Here is a 20424-nt window from a genome sequence, read left to right on the forward strand (position 1 = left end):
TTAGTCATTATAATCGTGTCCCCTATTTCTTAATGAATAACAGAAATACAAAGGATCATTTGTTTCATGTTGTCAGGGGGAAAATAAGGCATTTTTAGGCCAGGGTCTCCTTTTTTTTTTTTTTTTTTTTCCTGCTCTGGAGAGAAAAAAAAAATCTGGTTGTCAAAAAACATTAAGGACTAAATGAGGTTAGAAACAAAGCCAAAGAAGGAGACCCTTTATTCTTAACTAAGGGCTGGTTTTGGCTTGGCTTTCTATTGGAAATTCCCCTTATTTCGAAGCCAGGAACCCCAGAGAGGGCCAGCTTCACAAGGCAGGAAACGCTGGGGAAAAAGGAAAAGGGGCTTAGATCCGGGCAGTGGGAAATGTGCACACCTTAACGCTGTCCCTGTGAGAGGTGGCGTGCTGATACAGTGGTTGGTTGTGCAGGTGTGCCCCGGAGATAACAGCCTGTGTTCGAATCCCAGCTCTGTCACCTCCCAGCTGCGCAACCCTGGGTGAGTGAATTAACCTCCCTGCACTCTGGGTTAACTCATGTGAATTAAATTCTACCTACCTCTCACAGGATTGTGGTGAGGATTGAACAAGTTAATACCTAGAGGCTGCTAGACTAGTATTTTCTGGCTATTTTGACTGGCCACGAATAATAGGAAGAGACAGCTCCTGAAAGCTTCCTAATGATCATTTGCTTTTCCACTGGCAGAATGGCATCAGCTAAAGGCTAAAGTAGGGAGAACACATCATTTTGCAGATTTCCTGGATTCTCAGAAAACGGCCTCATGTCAGGGCTACGTATAGCTTGTTGTTCCCTCATTTGGCAACTATTTGACAACAGCATCTAAGCGTTAGAGGTTCTGGCCTTCAGCACAGGACCAAGGCAGACACATTCCCACCCGCATGATGCTTAGACCAGAGCAGAACACAATGACCTCATGATTAACTTCAAAACGGGGCAGTGATTGTGGTAGGATGCGTACGGGATTCTGGCCACTGACCAGGTGAAAGGCTGGACCCCCCAGGTACCCAGCACAAGTGAAGTACACAGTAGGTGCTCCATAAGCCTTCCTGGGATTAATGGACACAGCACACACTGTGCTTTATTGTTTGTCTCATGTTGTCCTTCATCACATAACCTTCGGAGCAAGAACACATGTCCTTTATTTTTGTGTCCCAGCACCTAACCTTGTGCCTCGCCCATGGTGGGGAGGGGGCGGGGACTCAGCAGCAAACGTTTGTTCAGTTGATCTGAATGACTGAGAAAACTTAATGTGTCTCTCTCCCACTCAAGTGTGCAGCTCTTTCTAGCTTCCACCCAAAGAAGTGAGAAACTTAGCAAGAATTGGTAGCCAAGTTAATTTTAGGAATTGGGTGTTCTAACACCCATTAAAATTACATACATAGCTGGTCTTCTGCTCACTCTAGGCTGCCATGACCCCTTCTCTCTTATGAAAACTCTCCTTCTGTGGTATTAGGGTCCCTCTATCCTATCCCAGCTCTCTGGACTTTCCTCTACTTTTTTCCCTATGTCATCTTCCTCCTCCAGTCACAGTCCTAGGCCCACTGGTAGCTACTGTTTCTGTCTGATTGCTAACTTTCTCCATCTGCTCCTTCCAGGAGCAGACCTGCTCCCTGGCCCCAGGAGGGACACACGGCCAGGCCTGATATTCCTCTGGCAACGGTGATTGGCCAAAGGATGGGCATGTGCCCCAAAGAGGGATAGTCCAAGTCCTTCCCGTGAATGACAGCTGGACCCCGGTGTGATGGAGCAGGGAGGATGTCACTCTGTGCCCTGCCACATGGAGTCCGCGTGCGGACGTAAATGGAGACCAGCTTCAATGAGACATGGGAGAAAGAACAGGCAAGGGCAAGAGAGAGAGAGCCAGGCTCCGAGGCCCTGGTTTCTGTAGCCCTTTACCAGGCTGTGAGCTGCCAGACTCATAGACTTACACATGCCCCTTTGACTGGAGCCAGGCTGAGCAGGTTGCTGCTGCTTGCTACAGCATTTGCTGTCACTATAGACCCTCCTGCGGAGACCTTGTCTACTTTTACATCTTTGACCAGACCTCTAGGCAAATGTCTCCCAATTTCTAGCTCTAGCCTCAATCTCTTCCCAAGCCTTAGTGCCCCGTTTCCAACTCTCCGTGCTGGGCATTCTTTTTAGTGGTCCACTGCCCCCCCCACCTTCAACATATGTAAAATGGACAGTTTCTGAGCTGCCAACCTTCCCTTCCAGGCTCTATCTTAACCTGTGCTGCCACATTTCTCTGCCCCAAAACCTTATCCTTCCGTCTCCTTCCTGCCCCCAGCCACAACCAGTCACTGAGTCCCGCAGCTTCTTCCTTCGTACTGTTTCCTGCAGCCGTCCTTCCTTTCCATTCCTCGGCCGCCACGCGGGGTACGGGCCTAGCTTCCTGCTGCACCCCCCTGACTCAATTCTTCCGACAAACCACGACCAGAAGAGTAAGCTTCTTCAGGTACTGCTGCTGAATCAAGTCCGGACTTGCTGGTGGAGCCCACAGAGCTGCCCATGAGCCACCTGCAGAATCCCTAAACCCGTTATGTGTGGCCCCCGCTCTGCTCGCACAGGCCTCAGCCCTTGGCTCATCCTTTCTTCCCTCAGCCGTTCCCCTGTGGTCCAGCTCAGACAGAGCTTTCCTCCAGGGAACCTTCTTTCCTCGCCCCAATGAAAAGTAAATTCTTTCTTCGGAGGTCCCAAATCCCTTCTCTGTCTTTAAACAAGGCTTTATAGGTGTGGAGGACACACTATATGCCAGGCACCGCGCCAGGTACTGGGGAGATTAGTAAAGATAAAGCAGCCTCTGCTGGCACAGAACATTCCATCTACTAGTGAGAGACACGGCAACATGTCCCACTTCACTTACCCCACCTTCTCCTGGAAGCTTACACATTTGCCTCAGCTCTCTGACTAGCTTGCAAGGTATTTTAGCAAAAGGACGCATAAGACAGTTCCTGGTATGTTGTCCTGCACATGGCAACCCCTCAGTAAGTATTCATTAGCCTGTAGAAGGCAAGATCTTGATTGACAGATCCATAAAGGAGATGTAGGACACATACAATTCTTAAAATCAAGGGCCAGGGGACGTGCCTGGGTGGCTCAGTCGGTTAAGCGTCTGCCTTCGGCTCAGGTCATGATCCCAGGGTCCTGGGATCGAGCCCCGCCTCGGGCTCCCTGCTCAGCGGGGAGCCTGCTTCTCCCTCTGCCCACTGCTCCCCCTGCTTGTGCTCTCTCTCTGTCTCTCTAAGTGGAAGATACCTGTTTGATGGACTGACCATAACATGCCTAAACTTGCATTTTTTTTTTGGCATGGAACAAAATTTATTAATAAAAAAACTTTCTTTCATATCCAATCCAAAATGCTGACAGGAAATCATTCAAACAATTAAAATCAGGAAAGTCAGTAGGAGTGCTGATATATTTAATAGGAAAGGGACTCCTTATCTTATTCTGTATACCCAAAGTCTAGAGAGAACTCAGCATCAGGGCAATAATTCAACTATTTCCTGAATGAATGGGTTTCTGTTCATCAAGTTAGTGCATATGTCAAGTATTAGGAGCTATAGAAATTGGGAATTAAGGGGTGTTTACATAAAATGATACCATATTAAAACTTTAAAATTATGTGTGTTATATTCATGAGGCCATACATTAAAAGTTTTCATTTTAAATGACTTTTTTGTTACTAAAACAATATCCACAACTTACATTTATGATTTACATATTTTGTTAACATTGTATGTACAGAATAATATTTACTGTCCATCAAAATGGAAGTTGACAGACTGTTTGATAAGCCTTAGGTTTATAGTTTTGTGCTGAAAATAACAGTAATCCTGTCTAAGGTTTGAACTGGAAGTTTTTTCTTTAAAATTTTGCTTTTTTAAAATACGTGCTTTGTGATAAGTTATTTAGTAAAGCTTACTGTAAACTATTTAGACAGCTAACAGAATTTTTGAATGACGAGGATAATAGATTTCATTGTACAGGCTTTCCACTATTTAATTTCAGTCTAAATGTTAACTGTTGGACTAGTACATGATTATTTTCACAAAATGCACACTCATGACTGCCAATTTTTCCATGACTAATTATACCCTGCCAGATGTTTTTTAAGTTCTGCTAAGTCATATTTTCTTTTTCCAGAACTCTATGTTCCCACCCCTAAGTCCCTCTGGCCTTTTTTCATAGTTTGCTTTTTACCTGAATTTGGGGTAAAATGGATTCACTGCTCTTTTTACCATTTTTATATGAATATAATAGTTTTATGTAAATTACTCTCAAGTTCACCTATCCTAAAGCTTAGCCTATCCCCTTCCTGGGGAGATATACATTTTGTACAATTTATTCTAAAAAGTCAGGAAGCCTTTCCCTGCAAGAACAGCCTCCTCATACTACTGAAAATCTTCTGAATCACCCCGGAATCCAGGCTGTTAGAAAAATGCTAACCAGTTCCCAAACTTCCACATTTGTTTCCTGCTGTTCAGCTACCTCTCCTGCTTACATTTTCTGGCTGTAGCAAGAATCATTAATGACTACTTAGACAGATGGAGCTTGCTGTCAAGTAATAACATGCGACCCATGATGGATTTGCATTTTCTTACCAATCTGAGCATTATGGAACACTCACTGCCCAGCACTAGACAGAAAAATTTCAATGACAAATTTTGCCTTTTGAATACCAACGAAAATAGTTGGCTGCATGCACAGTTTCCAAAAAAGTGTTCATTGATTCAAATGTATTAAAAGCCTACTATGTGCTGGTAATTGTGCAAAGTCTTGAGAGATGTAAAGAAAAAAATCCAGTCCTTATTGCCTCAAGGAGCTCTAGGGGGAAGAAAGATGACAAACACACAGTTGAAATCACGTGAAGAACTGGATGAAACCAAGTCAGTGCAGTTAGTGGGGGGTACAGAGGAAGGGCTGCAACGCTGCCCAGTCATTTCCAGACTCCTCATCAACCACAGTGCAACACTGTTTATGCAAAAGCAACGTGACCTCTCCTTACATGGATCTGTGCACGCTCGCATCAAGGAATAACCAAGGAATAACCATCGGGATATTACTGCTGGAGAACGGTGTGTTCTGCAAACTGCAAGCATTTTCTACACCTACTGCAGAGCATTGTTGAGTGCTTATCGATGAGTATATGAATCAAGTAAGCCTGGGTTTATGACCCAATCTTACATCCATGTATTGGGAGTAGAAGGAAGCATAGTTGTGGAAGGAAAGTCTCTGAGGTCAGAAGACCAGATCTGCATTGTGAGGCTGGCCGTGGGCTCCTCATCCCTAGAAGGATGTCTATGAGGTCCCCTCCAGCCCTCTGATACTCTAAGATCTAATCATAAAGGGACTGGTCAGGCCAGCCTGATTATCATTATAGTTTAGGAATGTTTCACGCTTCTCAGAATTTTCAAGATACATCATGGAGGAGGAAGCTAAGCTCAAGTTCACTGGAGGAAGTTAAAAAAAAAAAAACAAACGTAAGAGTAGGGAATAATTTTAACAATCAATTTGTTTCTGTGCAATAAATATCAACAGTAAAACTTTAGGAATGTACTTTTAACAGTGCTAAGGATCAGTGATCTAGAAATCGTCTGGCCACAGTCTGATCGTCAGTGATATCACAGAGATATCATTTACTATAGCCAGTCTGCTTCCTCTCTTTCTTGAAAGTAGTAATAATTTTTTAGCATTTTTCAAACTCTGAAGAATGTAATTATTTTTTTAAAGATTTATTTACTTATTTGACCGAGAGAGAGAGCACAAGCAGGGGGAGCGGCAGGCAGAGGGAGAGGGAGAAGCAGCCTCCCCACTGAGCAGGGAGCCCGATGTGGGGCTCAATCCCAGGACCCTGGGATCACGACCTGATCCAAAGGCAGACACTTAACCGACTGAGCCACCCAGACGCCCCTAAAGAATGTAATTCTATATTTACTCAAAAGCCTCCATAGCAACCCAACCAATTCCTCTCTTCCCTATCTGATCATTTCAGTGAATATGCAAAAAAAGTATTTATCTAATTTATCAACCTTTACAGCACTTTTTGTGTCACCATCTAACGTTAAACATGTTTTTCTTGCCAAATTGCTGATCCTGACATCACTTAAAGCCCTTTACGATTTCAGGACAGTCAGTGGCTCCAAATGGAGCCAATTACTGTGTAGACAAAGCAACAATTCCCTGGATCTTGGAAAGCAAGTGTAACATTTTCTTCTAGGTACCTTCAACTCCAGTGCAAAGAATCACCTCCCAGGCTGGCTAAAGATCTGTTAGGGAAAATGACTCAGGCTCGGAGACTACAAAAAGGAGGCTTGCATGGTCTCATTTTGCAAATATAAATTCTGTGGGTTTTAGAGCTGGAAGAGAGCTCAAAGAGGAAACCAGCAAGTGCAGATTTCAGCTTCCAGGAAAGATGGACAAGAGCTAAACCTGGATGTGCTATTTCAGTTCAGACGCAGGGAGAAAAAAAATTTTGCATGGTTTTATTTCCTTCAAAATGAGTGTATTGCTATGGCTTATTCCGTAATGTTATATGGAAATGTGTCTGCAGTATGTACTAAAAGGAAAGGCTGACTTCCCTAGAAAAAAAAGTAGGAGACTCTGCTCTCTCCCTAAAACCCGTCCAGTCTGTCTTGGAGGCAACTACAGAGGAATAAAAACGGAATGATGGCAGGTACTTTGACAAGACCTTGTTCAATGCCACTTAGAATAAGAATTAACATTCTCTTGCCTGACAATTTTACAGGAAAGCCCAGAAGAGGAAGCCAGAAATAGATTCAAAAAGCCCAATGCTTAAGACCGGCACTAAATAAATAAATAAATAAATAAAAGTCTGATGATATTTTTTAATTTCATTTTTGGTTTCTCTACACTTGGGCGGAACTAACTCAGTTCCACGAATGTCTTCTTCAGCGTGAGAACAATCCTTTCTGGAACCACAGGGCTGCAGATGTCATGCTGGAATTCTCCCAAGGGCAAACCGCCGGACTAGGGGAGCTCTTCCTCAGTCACTACCCCGAGCTGGGCTGGGCTGAGCCTGGGCTAACTGACCTCCGGACCTGTGGGCAGACACCTGCATTTGCACCACCTTTACAGGATGCAACCCTCGCTAAAGGCCCAGTCAGGTGGGAAGGCCAGGTACCATTGCCTTCGCGGCCGAACGGCGGGTGAGCCCCGCTCACCGTCAGCCGCTACTTGGCCGCGGATTCCGAGGCTCGGGCCCCTCACCCCCAACCCCGGTGCCCGGAGCACTGGAGCAATGCTCTCGGCGGCCCCAGCCAGCCCGGAACCGCTCCGGGCCGTTCAACTTGTAAGTGCTGCCGTTCCCGGCCGGGACAGCACCGTAACCAAATGGTACGGGAGAATCCTTGCCTCCACCTCGAGAACTCCTTCCAAAGCGTCCCCGCTTTCTTCCCCAAGACCTGCCCAATCAGGCCGGACGTCGGGGTCACCGGCCTGGGTGGCCCTGGGGTCAGGGGGCCGGGAGGCCGGGGTACCCGGTTCCCCGCCGCACCTGGAGCCGCCGGGGCCAAAGGGAAGCGTCGCGCTCGGCGGCGCGGTTGAATCACGGTGAATCACCCCTCGGAGTTTCCTCCCCGGAGGAGGCGGGACAGGGGAGGGAACTGGCCGGGGGCCGCCTACCGCGACCGCCAGTGACCGGGCCGGGGGCGGGAGTGGGGAGGAGCGGCGGGGGCGGGCCGTTGGCCGGCGGAGGCGCGGGCGGCCACACCGCTCTTTAAAGCGCGCCCCGGGGCGGACTGCCCCAGACTCGGGGTTCCCCGCACGCCTTCCCGCTCTCGCACGCTGCCCATCGGCGCCTCCAGCGCTTCGGGGCGCAACGGAATCCTCCCGACCTCGCCGCCAGCTCGTGGACATGGAGACCCCCACCTGGCCCCGGGTGCCCTGCCCCGAGGCCGCCGTCGCTCGGATGCTCCTGCTCGGCTGGGTCCTCCTGCAGGTGGCCGGAGCCTCAGGTGAGTGGCACCCGCCCCCGAAACCCAGCGGCACGCGGTCGGGAGAAGGGGGCTCGCCCTGCTGCCGGGAGGTGCCCCCGCACCCGCCTGATGCGGCCGCTCTCACGCAGCGGAGTCCGAACCAACCCGGCTCCCGAGGCGTGCAGGCGGGGGATGGAAGGTAGTAGTCCGCGGCCCCTTCTGCTGGAGAAGCTTAGTCCGGAGTCCGTCGGTATGGCATACAGGGATTTGTGGCTCCCGCTTTGAGTTTAGGGCAAGTGTTTCCCAGTAATCCTCAACCTTGAAGGTGGTGGACACGGATCCGCACCTGTCCTGGTCAGCGTGCCGTGTTTGGATATTATCCTTCATTGCATGTCCACTTTCCTTGATAAAGAGAGGCCCTTGTGGTCTTTTCTTGGACGTCTTTGTTTTAGATTTAGAGGCAATCCTGTTGCAAAAAGTCGCTTGGATTGGAGCAGACACATTGTGCATGCCCCACATGCTTAAAACGTGTGTGGGGCAGGCAGAGACTGTGACCCGCTGAATACTGGCAAAGCGGACCTTAATAATAACGCATCCAAACGGAACACATCCGACGGTGTGACAGGCCACACCTCTGCCTAGCCGTCCGGAGGTTTCTATATAGAGACATGTTAGATAAAAATGGGAAAAGTCAAGGTTTGGCTTTCTTATGGTGTGCAGCCCTAACCTCTCATACGCGTGGGATCTGCCCCTTTCCATAACTTACCCCAAACCCTTCTTACCTGGCCTTGCCTGGTGAGTTGAACCTCTGAGTCCTACACTTCCTGGCCTGGGCCTTAGACATCGCAGGAGGCTGAAGGCTCCTGAGCTGTGTTTCCAGGTCAAGTTATCTCAGGGCTTCCCACCATCCCCCTCCCCCACCGTGAATAATTTCAAACAATCATTTTGAGATCCTTGCCTCTTTTCTTAGATTACAAGGTCGGTCTTGCCATGAGGAAATTCAGAGACCTTAATTAAGAAAATTAAAAACTTGAAAATTTTTTTTGTCTTGATCATTCAGTAATGAAGCTTTTGTGGTTCGAAAAAAATTAATACGAGGTTAATGGTGATGTTGGGGGGATGGGAAGATGTTTTATACCATCAAGGTCAAATCGTGTGCTGAGCCCATGTAATAATAGCTGTTTCTCTGTTGTTTAAAGGGACTACAGAGGTAGTAGTAGCATATAACTTAACTTGGAAATCAACTAATTTCAAGACAATTTTGGAGTGGGAACCCAAACCCATCAATCATGTCTACACTGTTCAGATAAGGTAAGCTAGGTACAAAAGAAAAAGAGAAAGAAAATTAAAGTTTTTAATGTTTCCATTTCCCTGTGCTGAATACAAATGTCTTTAAAGCTGGCGAATGGATGAGAGTATTTAACAGATGACAAAGGGCATTCCTGGTCATTTGCAGGCCAGAGAGCCTTACTCCATGAAGCCTGCAACATGGCCACAGCTTCAAATGATAGAATGTTTCACTTGTTTTTGGACACAGATGGGACAATTCCTAAGTGGAGTCTAAGCTGGGGGTAGGCGAACCTTCTTGAGCCAGCTATGGCAGCATGGGAAGATGTTGTCCTGGATGGAGGCTAATCTCATCTAAGCACGCACGTCTTTTTCCTCGCTGTCTAGACTGGGAGCCGGATCTAACATGTTGTAGAGGAAGCGGGGAGGAGTCCAAATGTATACATTGCCCTAAAGCAGTGTTTGATTCACTCGTCTTTGGACACTGATTCAAAATTCGGTTGCATGCATGATCTCGGAGGAGGTCAAATTTGTGACTCACGAAAGCCCGGAAGAAATACTCCTCTGTCTGTACACCGGGTTGAGGGCTGAGCTGCTCAGGCACCCTCCTCTCTGACCGACAGATCCCTCCAAGAGCTGGTAGGTCGGCATTTTCAATCTGAGGGTCAGACGCCTGCCGCCTATCTTCCTAGATGGTTTTCACCATATTCTTGGTGACTTTTTGGTTTCTGAAATGTTCTAGGAGGCTTGCTAGAGATCTTATTAAACAGAGGAGAGCTAATTGAATAAAGGCACAATAGAATCACTGGCTAAAAATTCAAGGTGTTTTGCTCATTTGTTTTAGCTTGTGTCAAGCCTTTTATATGGTATTAGGAACACAGCTCCTAAGGACGGAGTGGGCCTGTGAGGTGGATGTTCTTGTTTTTCAAAATGAACTTCACGACGACTCTTGGTAAACAGGGAAGAGAACTAGTGTGTGTACATGCTGTGCATATAGTTATATAGAGAGAGCGACAGGAGTTTCAGAACCCCAGGTAATAATTTTGGTTATGATCCAACTTGTCCATTCAGCTTCCACTAGTTGAGAATTAGTAATTAATTCCTCTGATACAGAACTGAAGTTTACCTTAGTAAACCATCTTCATTCTGGATAATGAAAATAGGATTTCAGGAGGAATGCTTACTCCTAAATATATTCGATCTTATGTTTGGTGAATATGCGGAAACGTTTACGACCAACCTGATTTTTAAACATAAGCCTTGGTGAGCTCTAAGTTCTCGGACTTTCCGAGGCTGCTTCTATTTCAGTAACACATTCTAGCAGAGCTGTGGCTTGTGGGTGCCTGCAGCTGGGGGTGAGGGGTTCCTGCCAAGAGAGTGACCTCCCCACACTCTTGCCCTGCGCTAGAGGACGTGTGGGCAGCCCTCCAGCCCCGCGCTCTTCTTCAGTCTCCCCATGGGTAAATACGATTCCTGGGTGACAAGGACCATGGCAGTCCTATTAGAGAAGAGGAAACTTGCCCAGGGAAGGTAAGGGATTTATTCGTTCGTGACTGCCCTGATAGTGAGTGCCCAGCCAGGTCTGGAACCAGGGTCTCCCCAGTACCTCATACCACCACCTGCTTACGTGGGTCTGCCCCAGTCTGATATGAGGCCCCAAAGCTTGTTGGGAGGAGGAAGGAAGGCCATCCCCTCTGTGGGCCTTCTTCCTTCCTGGCTTTCCATCCCTAGAGAAAGGATTTTAACCTGCTGCTCTTCTTCACCCACCCACCCTCGCTACCAGCCTGTCCCCACTCCCAGGGTGCCACTGCTGTGCCTGGAGCCCCTACCTGGAGCTCCAACTGCATTTGCCTGCCGTGGGAAGTTTTCAGTGGTTGTTGGGAAGTGCTGTTGGCTCAAGCCTTAGTGCCCAGCCAACACCTATAATACTGATTCTATGGAAATATTCCGAATTCTAACACTAAGCTTCCAAAGCTTCTAGAAAACAGCCTGCTTCTAAATTAGTGAATCTGGCTTCTGTTGGAATTTCTTAGTAATTCAAGCGGGATATTTATTATTTCCAAACCGGGAGGTTTTGCAATACCTAGAGGAAGCTTGAAGCCTTTTAAAGTGTTACTGCTGACAATAGCATTTAGAGGAACTTAGTACAGAACCCCTTCATTACCTTTTCACTAGACTTTACTACTTTCGGGGATCTAGGCGCTTGTGCTAAATTCCGCCAGAGAGTACTGTGATTTCTATATGTGAGCTGGGAGGAATCGAATACCGGCTTTCTCCTGTTAATCTGAACAACGTGTGTGCCATAGCAATGGAGAAGAATCGTCATTTCTCACTCACTTTTTAGAATAGAAGTGATACAATTATTTAAAAAATGCATTTTGGTCATTCTGGAATTAAGACTGACTACCTTTATCACAGAAAATTAGAGAAATTTAAGAAACTAAATTATTTCGGTATCAATCTCAGTTTATGAATTTTAGGACAAAGCGTATGTTTGCCCATGCCCTCTTAGCCCGGATGTTCAGATTTTTTAAAAAATATGTACTTATGGCTCTTAATCGTGAACTGAGACCGTTGAATTCATATGGCAGCTTGTTTTCCCCCTGATTCAACCCGCAAGTGCAAACAACCTAACACTCCGCAAGGCCTGGCTACTTGAGCCCTCCGTTTAGCCCCGCTGCTTAAGGGTGGGTGGGCCACAAGGGCATGGACCCTGGTACCAAGTCCACAGGAAGTGTTTCAGTGGAGATGTCGATGCTGGAGTACAGAGAAGGAAGGGGCCAATTCTGAGAAAGCAGCTCTGGAGATTCCTGGAAAAAGCGGGATTGGAGGATGGCCTTGAATGATGGGCAAGGCCCTGGGGCGGTCTGTGATGCTGAAGGAAAGAGCAGTGTGGCTATCAATTCATGTGGGACAGAAGTGTGTGGGTCCAGTGGCAGGGGCATTCATCTACAAATGTTTTAGTCCTTTAGAAGAATTTCAGGTTTAGCAGTTCCTTAAATTATTTCCTCTTCAGTGATGTCTTGCAAAAGAAAGGTCTGTCTCAGCCTCTTGGTCTCTCAGACTGCCAGACAGGTCCTGCCTGTATTGTAATGTGTATGTCAATATGTATTGTAATGTGATAGTCTTTGGTGGGCTGTATTCACATCCTGTAGAAGTGAGGGAGGCATGTCATATAATGGGACGGGCAGACTCAGCTCTCACCTCATTGGCTATGTGACCTTGTACAAGGTACTTAGTGGCTCTGAGCTTGTGTCCTTCTATGTAAAAAAGATCCAATACCTGCTCAGAAGGATTATATCAAATGAAGTAACCTGTGTAAAGGGCCCCATACAGTACCTGGCGTATGGTAGCTTCAGTGATAAACAACCACAACAGTAATGGTCACAATCAAATGTAATATATAGAATATATGGTTATATAGATTCTATTATTGCTACATTGGCTATATTCCACATAGAATGTAGAATGTGATAAAATAGGTGTGTCATAGGAACTCCTGGGCGGCTCAGTCAGTGGAGTGTCTGACTCTTGATTTCAGCACACATCATGATCTCAGGGTCATGAGATCGAGCCCCGCATCAAGCTCTATGCTCCATGTGGAGTCTACTTGGGATTTGCTCCCTCTCCCTTTGCCCCTCCCCCTACTCATGCTCTCTCCCTCTAAAAGAAATAAAATCCTTTTTTTTTTAAAAGATTTTTCTTTATTTATTTGACAGAGAGAGAGACACAGCGAGAGAGGGAACACAAGCAGGGGGAGTGGGAGAGGGAGAAGCAGGCTTCCCACCGAGCAGAGGGCTCGATCCCAGGACCCTGGGGTCATGACCTGAGCCGAAGGCAGACGCCCAACGACTGAGCCACCCAGGTGCCCCTAAAAGAAATAAAATCTTAAATAAGTGTGTTATAGAATGATACAATAAGTAGACTATAACAAATAATTGGGTCTTGATGGGAAACTCTTCTCTCTCCCATGTGACCATAACGAATTATCTACATTTTAAGAAGGACTGGGTGGCTCAGTCAGTCAAGCATCTGCCTTCGGCTTAGGTCACGGTCTTGGGGTCCCCAGTTGGGCTCCCTGCTCGGTGGGGAGTCTGCTTCTCCCTCTGCTTCTCCCCCTCCCCTTCCCTCCCCACCTCATTCTCTGTCTCTCTCTCAAATAAAAGAAATAAAAAAAAAAAAAAAAAAAAGATTTAACAAATGATTAAGAGCACAGACCCAGCAGGCAAACTGCTGTGGGACTTTGAGCTGGTCACCCTTCTCACCTCGCCTCTGTAGCCTTATCTGTGAGAAGTGAGTCATTACAGAGCCATCCCCAGGTTGCCACGAGGACTTTGCTATGCTGAGCCGCTGCCTGCTCCCACCACGTGTGGGTGCCGTTGGTGTAACACAGTACCCCGGCTAGAAAGCACGCTGCCACCGATGCAGATCCTAATGTTTCATCCCTCTTCCTTCCTCTTCCTTCCTTTAGCCCTAGACTTGGAAATTGGAAGAGCAAATGCTTCTACACCACAGACACAGAGTGTGACCTCACCGATGAGATTGTGAATGACGTGAATCAGACCTACGAGGCGCGGGTCTTGTCCTACCCAGCTGATGCCACCGATTACTCTGGGGAGCCTCCATTTACAAACTCCCCAGCGTTCACACCTTACATGGAGAGTAAGTACTCTCTGTAATAACCTTTCAGTCTTGGCCTGAATATTTTTGTGAGCTTGTGACTCTTAGGGGCTGTTACATAAAGACTGTGCATCCATACACAGATCCTCTTTCTCAGAACCTGGTAAGTGCCACGGCCCTCTTGGCTCATTCCTGGTGTGTATTCACAGGTTCACAGAATGTAAACTCCGCAGTTGCTAACAGTGCCATCACGTAACTTTCTCCACCGGTCTGTCCCCAGGCCCTCGCAGCAACTGGCTGGATGGAGGGGCTGGCAGGGAGGGGGGGTGGAATCCACCAAAGCTGGAGCTTCAGCATTTCCCCCAGATTTATTTAGGAGGTTATATATGACAGATGCACATAAGTCTCCTGAATATTCTCTTCCATTGTGAGACCAGAAGTCCCAGGTTAGGGTTTTCACAAATAGTCACAAATCCGTGGGGGTAGGTCCAGTTTCCCTCTGAGTCCACAATCAGGCTTGCTGACCTTTTTAAACAGCTCGACCACGATCGGAGTCCCGTGATGTGCTGGCTCTTGCCTGGCCCGCTCCCAGCCTGCCTCCTTCATGCCGGCTTGGAAAATGAGGAATGCTTCCCTCCCCAGCTTTTGCCCCAGTAAGCTGACCCTAGCACCTAAAAAGGGAATGTAGAGGATTCCGGCCAAGTAGGAGATGTAAATTTTTTTTTTTCCTTTAGTCAGGACTATAGTTCTGACCTAGGTATTTTTAATAAACGAATGAAGCACATTGAAGTGAGTGAAATCAGCTGCTCTTTCAAGAAGGATTAGAACGAAAGGTTAGAATGAAAGGGTTATGTTTTTTATCCAGTGCTTTTGTACTGATGCTCTGAGCGCCCAGTGAGGGAGAATGCTCTCTGCTAGCAGGGATGGTGAGAGGCTGAGGGGCAGTCCACCACATTTCCCCTCCACTGCCTACATCGAGGATGGAAATAGGAAGCAACCTAACCCCTGAGTGAGTCTGTCTGCCTTCCCTGAGCCCCCATTTGCCAGAGCCTGTCTTCAGACTCCTGTGTGGCCCTCACGTGTGCGTCTCTCATAGGTGCTCAGCCACAGCCACCCCTCAGGGACCGTGCGGGGCCTGTGTTACTCATTGCCCCTTTGCTCAGATCCTTATGATTTCCTTTTATAGTTCTTGAGTTTTTTGTAAGACACTTCAAATCCTTTCTTGGTGTAAGATAGAAAATATTTTATAGGGGTGCCTGGGTGGCTCAGTCATTAATTAATTCATTCTTTACCTGTATACTAAAAACGCTGTTGTATTGTTTTTTTTATAATAAGGCTTTTTACCTCTGTGTAAAAAATATATATACAAGTGTATGATGTACATTTTAGTTCTTAACCTTTTTTTATCGTTTCTAATATGTATGACCAATGTAGCCATTGCTTTAAAACGTACCATGTAAATATAAACACATCCTATCAGAAAAAAAAAGCCTTCGGCTCAGGTCACGATCCTGGGGTCCTGGGATCGAGCCCTGAGCAGGGAGCCTGCTTCTCCCTCTGCCACTCTCCCTGCTTGTGCACATGCTCTGTGTGTGTGTGCGTGCGCGTGTGTCAAATAAATAAATAAATAAAATCTTTAAAGAAGAAGAAATATTTTACATATTAATTTTGTACGTGCTCACACACACACGCACTCACACACACCCACTTGTGTGAAATTTATGTTCAATTACAGGGATTTATTCAAAGCCACACAGCCTAAGCATAGCAGGCAGCTGAGCCATTGCACAGACCCAGTGGTTAACACTGGTTCCCTGAGGTACCAAGGACATATCCTGGTGTTTCCCACAACCCCTAATTTATTGTCTCTAAAATACGGAGTCTCACACAACTGTATCGTTTAATATAACAGCCACTAGCCGCAGATGGCTATGGAGCACTTGAAATATAGCTAATGCTATAAGTCTAAAAGACATCCTGGCTTTTGAAAAATATCTCCAAAATTTTTTATATCGATTACAAGTTAAATGAAAATATTTGAGCTATTGGGGGCTAAACAAAATGTATTAGTAAAAGTAATTTCAGCTGTTCCTTTTTACATTTTCTGATGTGACGACAAGGAAATTTGAAATGACATCTGTGGCTCCATTATATTTGCCCTGAGACGGCACTGCCCTGGGAAGTCTCAGTTCTATTCTGGAGCCGCTTAGCCCCCGGCTGCCGGGGAGCCCATTCTGTGCAGCTCTTACACGAGGGATGACTGGACTGTCCTTACCTGGGATAACTAAATGGAATTCCACTTGAGATAGGATTCTTTGGTTCCAACAGAGCTCATTTTCTATGTTTTAGCAAAGCTTGGACTGCCAACAATCCAGAGTTTCAAACAAGTTGGGACAAAACTGAATGTGACCATACAAGATGCACGCACCTTAGTCAGGAGGAACGGCACCTTCCTAAGCCTCCGGGATGTTTTTGGCAAGAACTTAAGTTACACACTTTATTACTGGAAAGCGTCAAGTACAGGAAAGGTGAGGATTCTTTCGTTTGTTTTTAATGACTTGTTTTAAGTTGTGGCTCCTTGACTTTACAGCCCACTTCTTCCCTCAGTTCAAATGTGCCAGAATCGGGTGGTTGAGAGAGCAGCGTGGCGGAGGGGGAGGGGGCCTGCCGTCCCGGTTCTACCTGGGACTCCGGGTGGGGCCGCTGGATCCGCAGGCTCCTCGGCCAAGGACTGGACCGGGTCATCTCTAAGGCTCCCACCAGCTCTCCCGTTTCTTCCTCTCTGGAGGGTCCCAGAGACAAAATCAGTTTTCCATTCAATGATGAATGCTTCATTCCTTTTTTCCTTGATGGCAGATATCTTCTAGAGGAGCTAAATTGGGTTGGATGTGCCTAAATTGGTCATTTTTGGTCTTGCAAGGAGCATCCTTAGCAGTTACCAAGGGGAACAGAGCAGCTAAGTCACTTCTAATCCTTTCTACGTCAGGTCCCTGCAGGCTTTTACTTCCACAGTGACTTAGTAACAGGGAAAGAATTCACTCTGAGCCTAGATGAATTCAGAACTCTTCATCTCTTAACAGAAAACAGCCAAGACAAACACTAATGAGTTTTTGATTGATGTGGATGAGGGAGAAAGCTACTGTTTCAGTGTTCAAGCAGTGATTCCATCACGGAAGTCTAACCAGAAGAGTCCAGAAAGTTCCACTGAGTGCACGCACCACAAGAAAGGTATGTTCAGAGATGAGTGGTTCCGCCCAGCATTCACCTGGGAGGCACGGATACCTTCCAGAGGAGTGGCTCCACCCTCAGAACCAGGATGGACTTTTGTTCAGGGGGAAACAGCCTTCTTGTTGTTGTTTGTTTGTGTTGGGTTGTTTGGGGGATACTCTTAACAATTTTAGGCATTTGAAAATGCTTCTGTGTTGTTCCCTTGTATTAGCTTGTGTTTTCTTGAGCCCCTACCATGTGCCAAGCTCTCCGCTGAGCACTGGACACACGGTGCATGTTTAGGATTTACCATCAAATCACAGATTTCTCTGGAGATTTTTTCATACTTAAATTCTGATGCTGGGAATTATGGGGGAGTGTCTGGACCAGCTGCAGCAGCACCCACTAGACATTTGTGAGCACCTGCTATAGGTTGTTTCGTTGTCACAGAGGACTAAAAGTCTAACCCGTGAAGGGAAGAGACTGAGTCTATCAGATAGTCCCTCATGCAGGTATGTGCACACCAGGGGCCCAGACCCTCCTGTGAGGAGTGATTCTTAACTGGAAGTGTTGCAGGGGCTTCAGACTCATCCAATGAAGCTGCAGGCCTGAGTCTCCCTCCAGGCTTTATAGGGAAAGGACTCTGAGGACATTCAGGGAACAAGAGAGTCACAGGATAGCTCCTTGCTAAGGCAAGATGTGAAAATTTAGAAACACTTTTAAGCAAATTCTCTCCTATTGATTGACCATGATGGAAGCAGGGAAGAAAAGGGCTCTCCCTCCCTCGGGTCCTGCACCCCTCTGTGCCATCAGACCCCCAGTCCTCACATCCATCTTCCTTAAGCCAGCTGGAGTTCCACTGCCTCTCTGTTCATACACGCCCAGATCGCTGCTTCCCTGCCTCTTCTCCCTCTACTGAAATGTGACCTTTGAGAACCATTTCAAATGCTACCTCCACCGGGAAGCCTTCCTGCTGCTCCAACCAGTTATCATCTGTCCTTCACCTGAACCCTGCCATTACTCTGTGTCTCACTCTTTGCACTGATTGTTCGTCTTCTACAATTATAATCCTGGCCACCAAGCCCAGCATTATTTTTAGCCCCTACTCCCACTTACATGTACTGTTTCCAGGCTGTGGACATTATCCAGTTTATTAAACAGCCCATTAAATGATGTCCACCACCGTCAACTGCCCTAAAACATCGAGGGTTTGACCCATTCTTTCCTAATCAAAATACGTTGTGGTGGAAAGAGTAGAGGAAAGAAATTTCAAATGACGCAAGAGCGTCACTTGGCGTCATTTGGGGTTATGGCCTCCGTTCTGCCCCCTGATAAATGGGATTCAAGTGCTCGAAGTTGAAGCTGACTGGTACCTTTTGTTTTTCAGAAATGCTCCTCGGCATTGTAATTGTGGTGCTTGTGGCCGTCATCCTCACCAGCATCCTGTCTGTGACCCTATACAAGTGTAGGAAGGTGCGCGCGCAGCAGAGCGGGAAGGAGAGCTCCCCACTCAATGCTGCATAAAGCTCGTGCCCTGGGAGCAGCCGCCCACGATGGATTATATGTTGCACTGTGACCAAGGACTTTTAAGACAACAGAATATATATATGGAAACACAAAGGACTATTTTGGAGCATGGAGACTCTTGGGCTCAAAGAAAGCTCTTGATCTGACCTGTTCTCACAATTAGCATTCTGGTTTCCACGACAGCATCAGACACTTTGGAATGTAATGAACGGTACAACCAATTCCAAGTTTTTTAAATTTCTATTTTAATACTGTGGCACCTTTTGCACATATCATGTGTTAGAATGTATATTCTACACCCCAAATGAAACCAGAACGTCTAATCAAAAACAAATGAACAAGAGCCTTTAAAAAAAATCCTTGGGTCGATTTTTGGAAAACTTTTGAGAAGCTGACTTCAAATCATGTGGGAGAGTAAAATGGAAATTGTGTGGACTTTTCTGACATAGAACATTCTTTTGTGATATATGGTGTTTAGGTTCTTTTTTGAGTTCTTTTGGAGTTTTACAACAATTGGCAAACTTTTATATGAATGTGTTAAATGCAGAAGACTTCTGTTTTGGGGCACATTCCTAAAGTGCCTTAAGGTTTAGCACTTTAACTGACTCAAATGCTATGGATTAAGCACTTGATAGCTGACTATATTTTTATAAGACTACTATAAAGACCACGTAGAGGTGATGATTTAAGGTACTGCAAGCTTTTGTGGTCAATATTGTATATATTTATATAATTTTCTAAAAGGTTTTATACATGGGGATATTTTATTTATAGAAGTAATATTGTTCTGTTTGTATATATTGAGATAATTTATTTAATATACTTTTATATAAATAAAGGTGACTGGGAATTGTGACTATTGTATTTATTATATCTTCCATTTTATTATTTATGATTTGGTCTTTGTATTAGGTGGCTCTGCTGCAGGAACAAATGACCCAAAAATTCTCAGTGGCTCACAACATTATCTTGAATTCTCACTTACATTAGTTTGGTGGCTGCGAGTTGACTGCTGCTCTTCCTAATTATGTTCTCATTCTAGCACCCGAACCCAAGGGGAAGACTCTATTTGAGTCAGGGCAGAGGGAAAAGCAACAACCTAGTAGCCCCTCCATGTCTTGGAGGGGCGCCTGGGTGGCTCAGTCGTTGAACGTCTGCCTTCGGCTCAGGTCATGATCTCAGGGTCCTGGGATCGAGCCCTGCATCGGGCTCCCTGCTGGGCAGGAAGCCTGCTTCTCCCTCTCCCACTCCCCCTGCTTGTGTTCCTGCTCTCGCTGTCTCTCTCTCTCTCTGTCAAATAAATAAATAAAATCTTAAAAAAAAAAAAAGAAGCCATGTCTTGGAGCTTTGAGCCACCTCTTAGAACTTCTGCTCACCTGTCACTGCCGCAGGCAGAGTACCTGACTACATCAGACAGTACTCTGCCTACTGGGGCGGGGCACCACCAGTCACACAGCAATGGCAGGTTTACATGGTGTCCCGGGAAGAGAGAAAATTAGACAGCCAACTGCAGATTTAGAGGGGGTGACTTCTTCCCATGTGCATTAGTTTGAGTTGCAGATGAAGGCTGGAGAGGAGAAAGGAAAACTTCTTTGGACTATCGTCTTGAAAGAAAATTGGATGAAAGGGGAATATAAGATAGGCAGAGAGAGAAGTGGAGTCTCTAGGGTTCATTAAAAGCAAGCTAAACTGAGAGCTCTTTGTGGGTAGGACTGGGTCTGGCTCGTGTTCACGGCCCCTTGATGGCAGCAGTGACAGTAGGCTCTTAGTCATGGCTGAGTCCAACTGACTGCATTACCTCCCTCTAGAGTATAGAAATAGGGAGTCCAC

At 46.4% G+C, this 20424-nt stretch overlaps 1 protein-coding gene and 1 long non-coding RNA gene across 2 annotated transcripts; one reads left to right on the forward strand and one right to left on the reverse strand.

The window, feature by feature from the left end:
* Window positions 1-6858: 6858 nt before the first annotated feature.
* On the reverse strand, window positions 6859-7583 carry LOC141373355 (uncharacterized). Its single transcript, XR_012379248.1, has 2 exons — window positions 7391-7583; window positions 6859-7077 (listed from the first exon to the last, which is right to left on the reverse strand). It is a non-coding gene; the product is annotated as an uncharacterized lncRNA (long non-coding RNA).
* Window positions 7584-7769: 186 nt separating this feature from the next.
* F3 (coagulation factor III, tissue factor) lies at window positions 7770-19842 on the forward strand. Its single transcript, XM_025872238.2, has 6 exons — window positions 7770-7992; window positions 9153-9264; window positions 13712-13902; window positions 16210-16388; window positions 16941-17088; window positions 18455-19842. The coding sequence occupies exons 1-6, from the start codon at window positions 7893-7895 to the stop codon at window positions 18589-18591; spliced, it is 867 nt and encodes a 288-aa protein (XP_025728023.1). The 5' UTR covers window positions 7770-7892; the 3' UTR covers window positions 18592-19842.
* The last annotated feature ends 582 nt before the right edge of the window (window positions 19843-20424 follow it).

Source organism: Callorhinus ursinus, unplaced genomic scaffold (genome assembly GCF_003265705.2).
Source record: "Callorhinus ursinus isolate GAN/ISIS: 27379988/994484 unplaced genomic scaffold, GSC_fseal_2.0 scaffold9, whole genome shotgun sequence".
Taxonomy (NCBI): domain Eukaryota; kingdom Metazoa; phylum Chordata; class Mammalia; order Carnivora; family Otariidae; genus Callorhinus; species Callorhinus ursinus.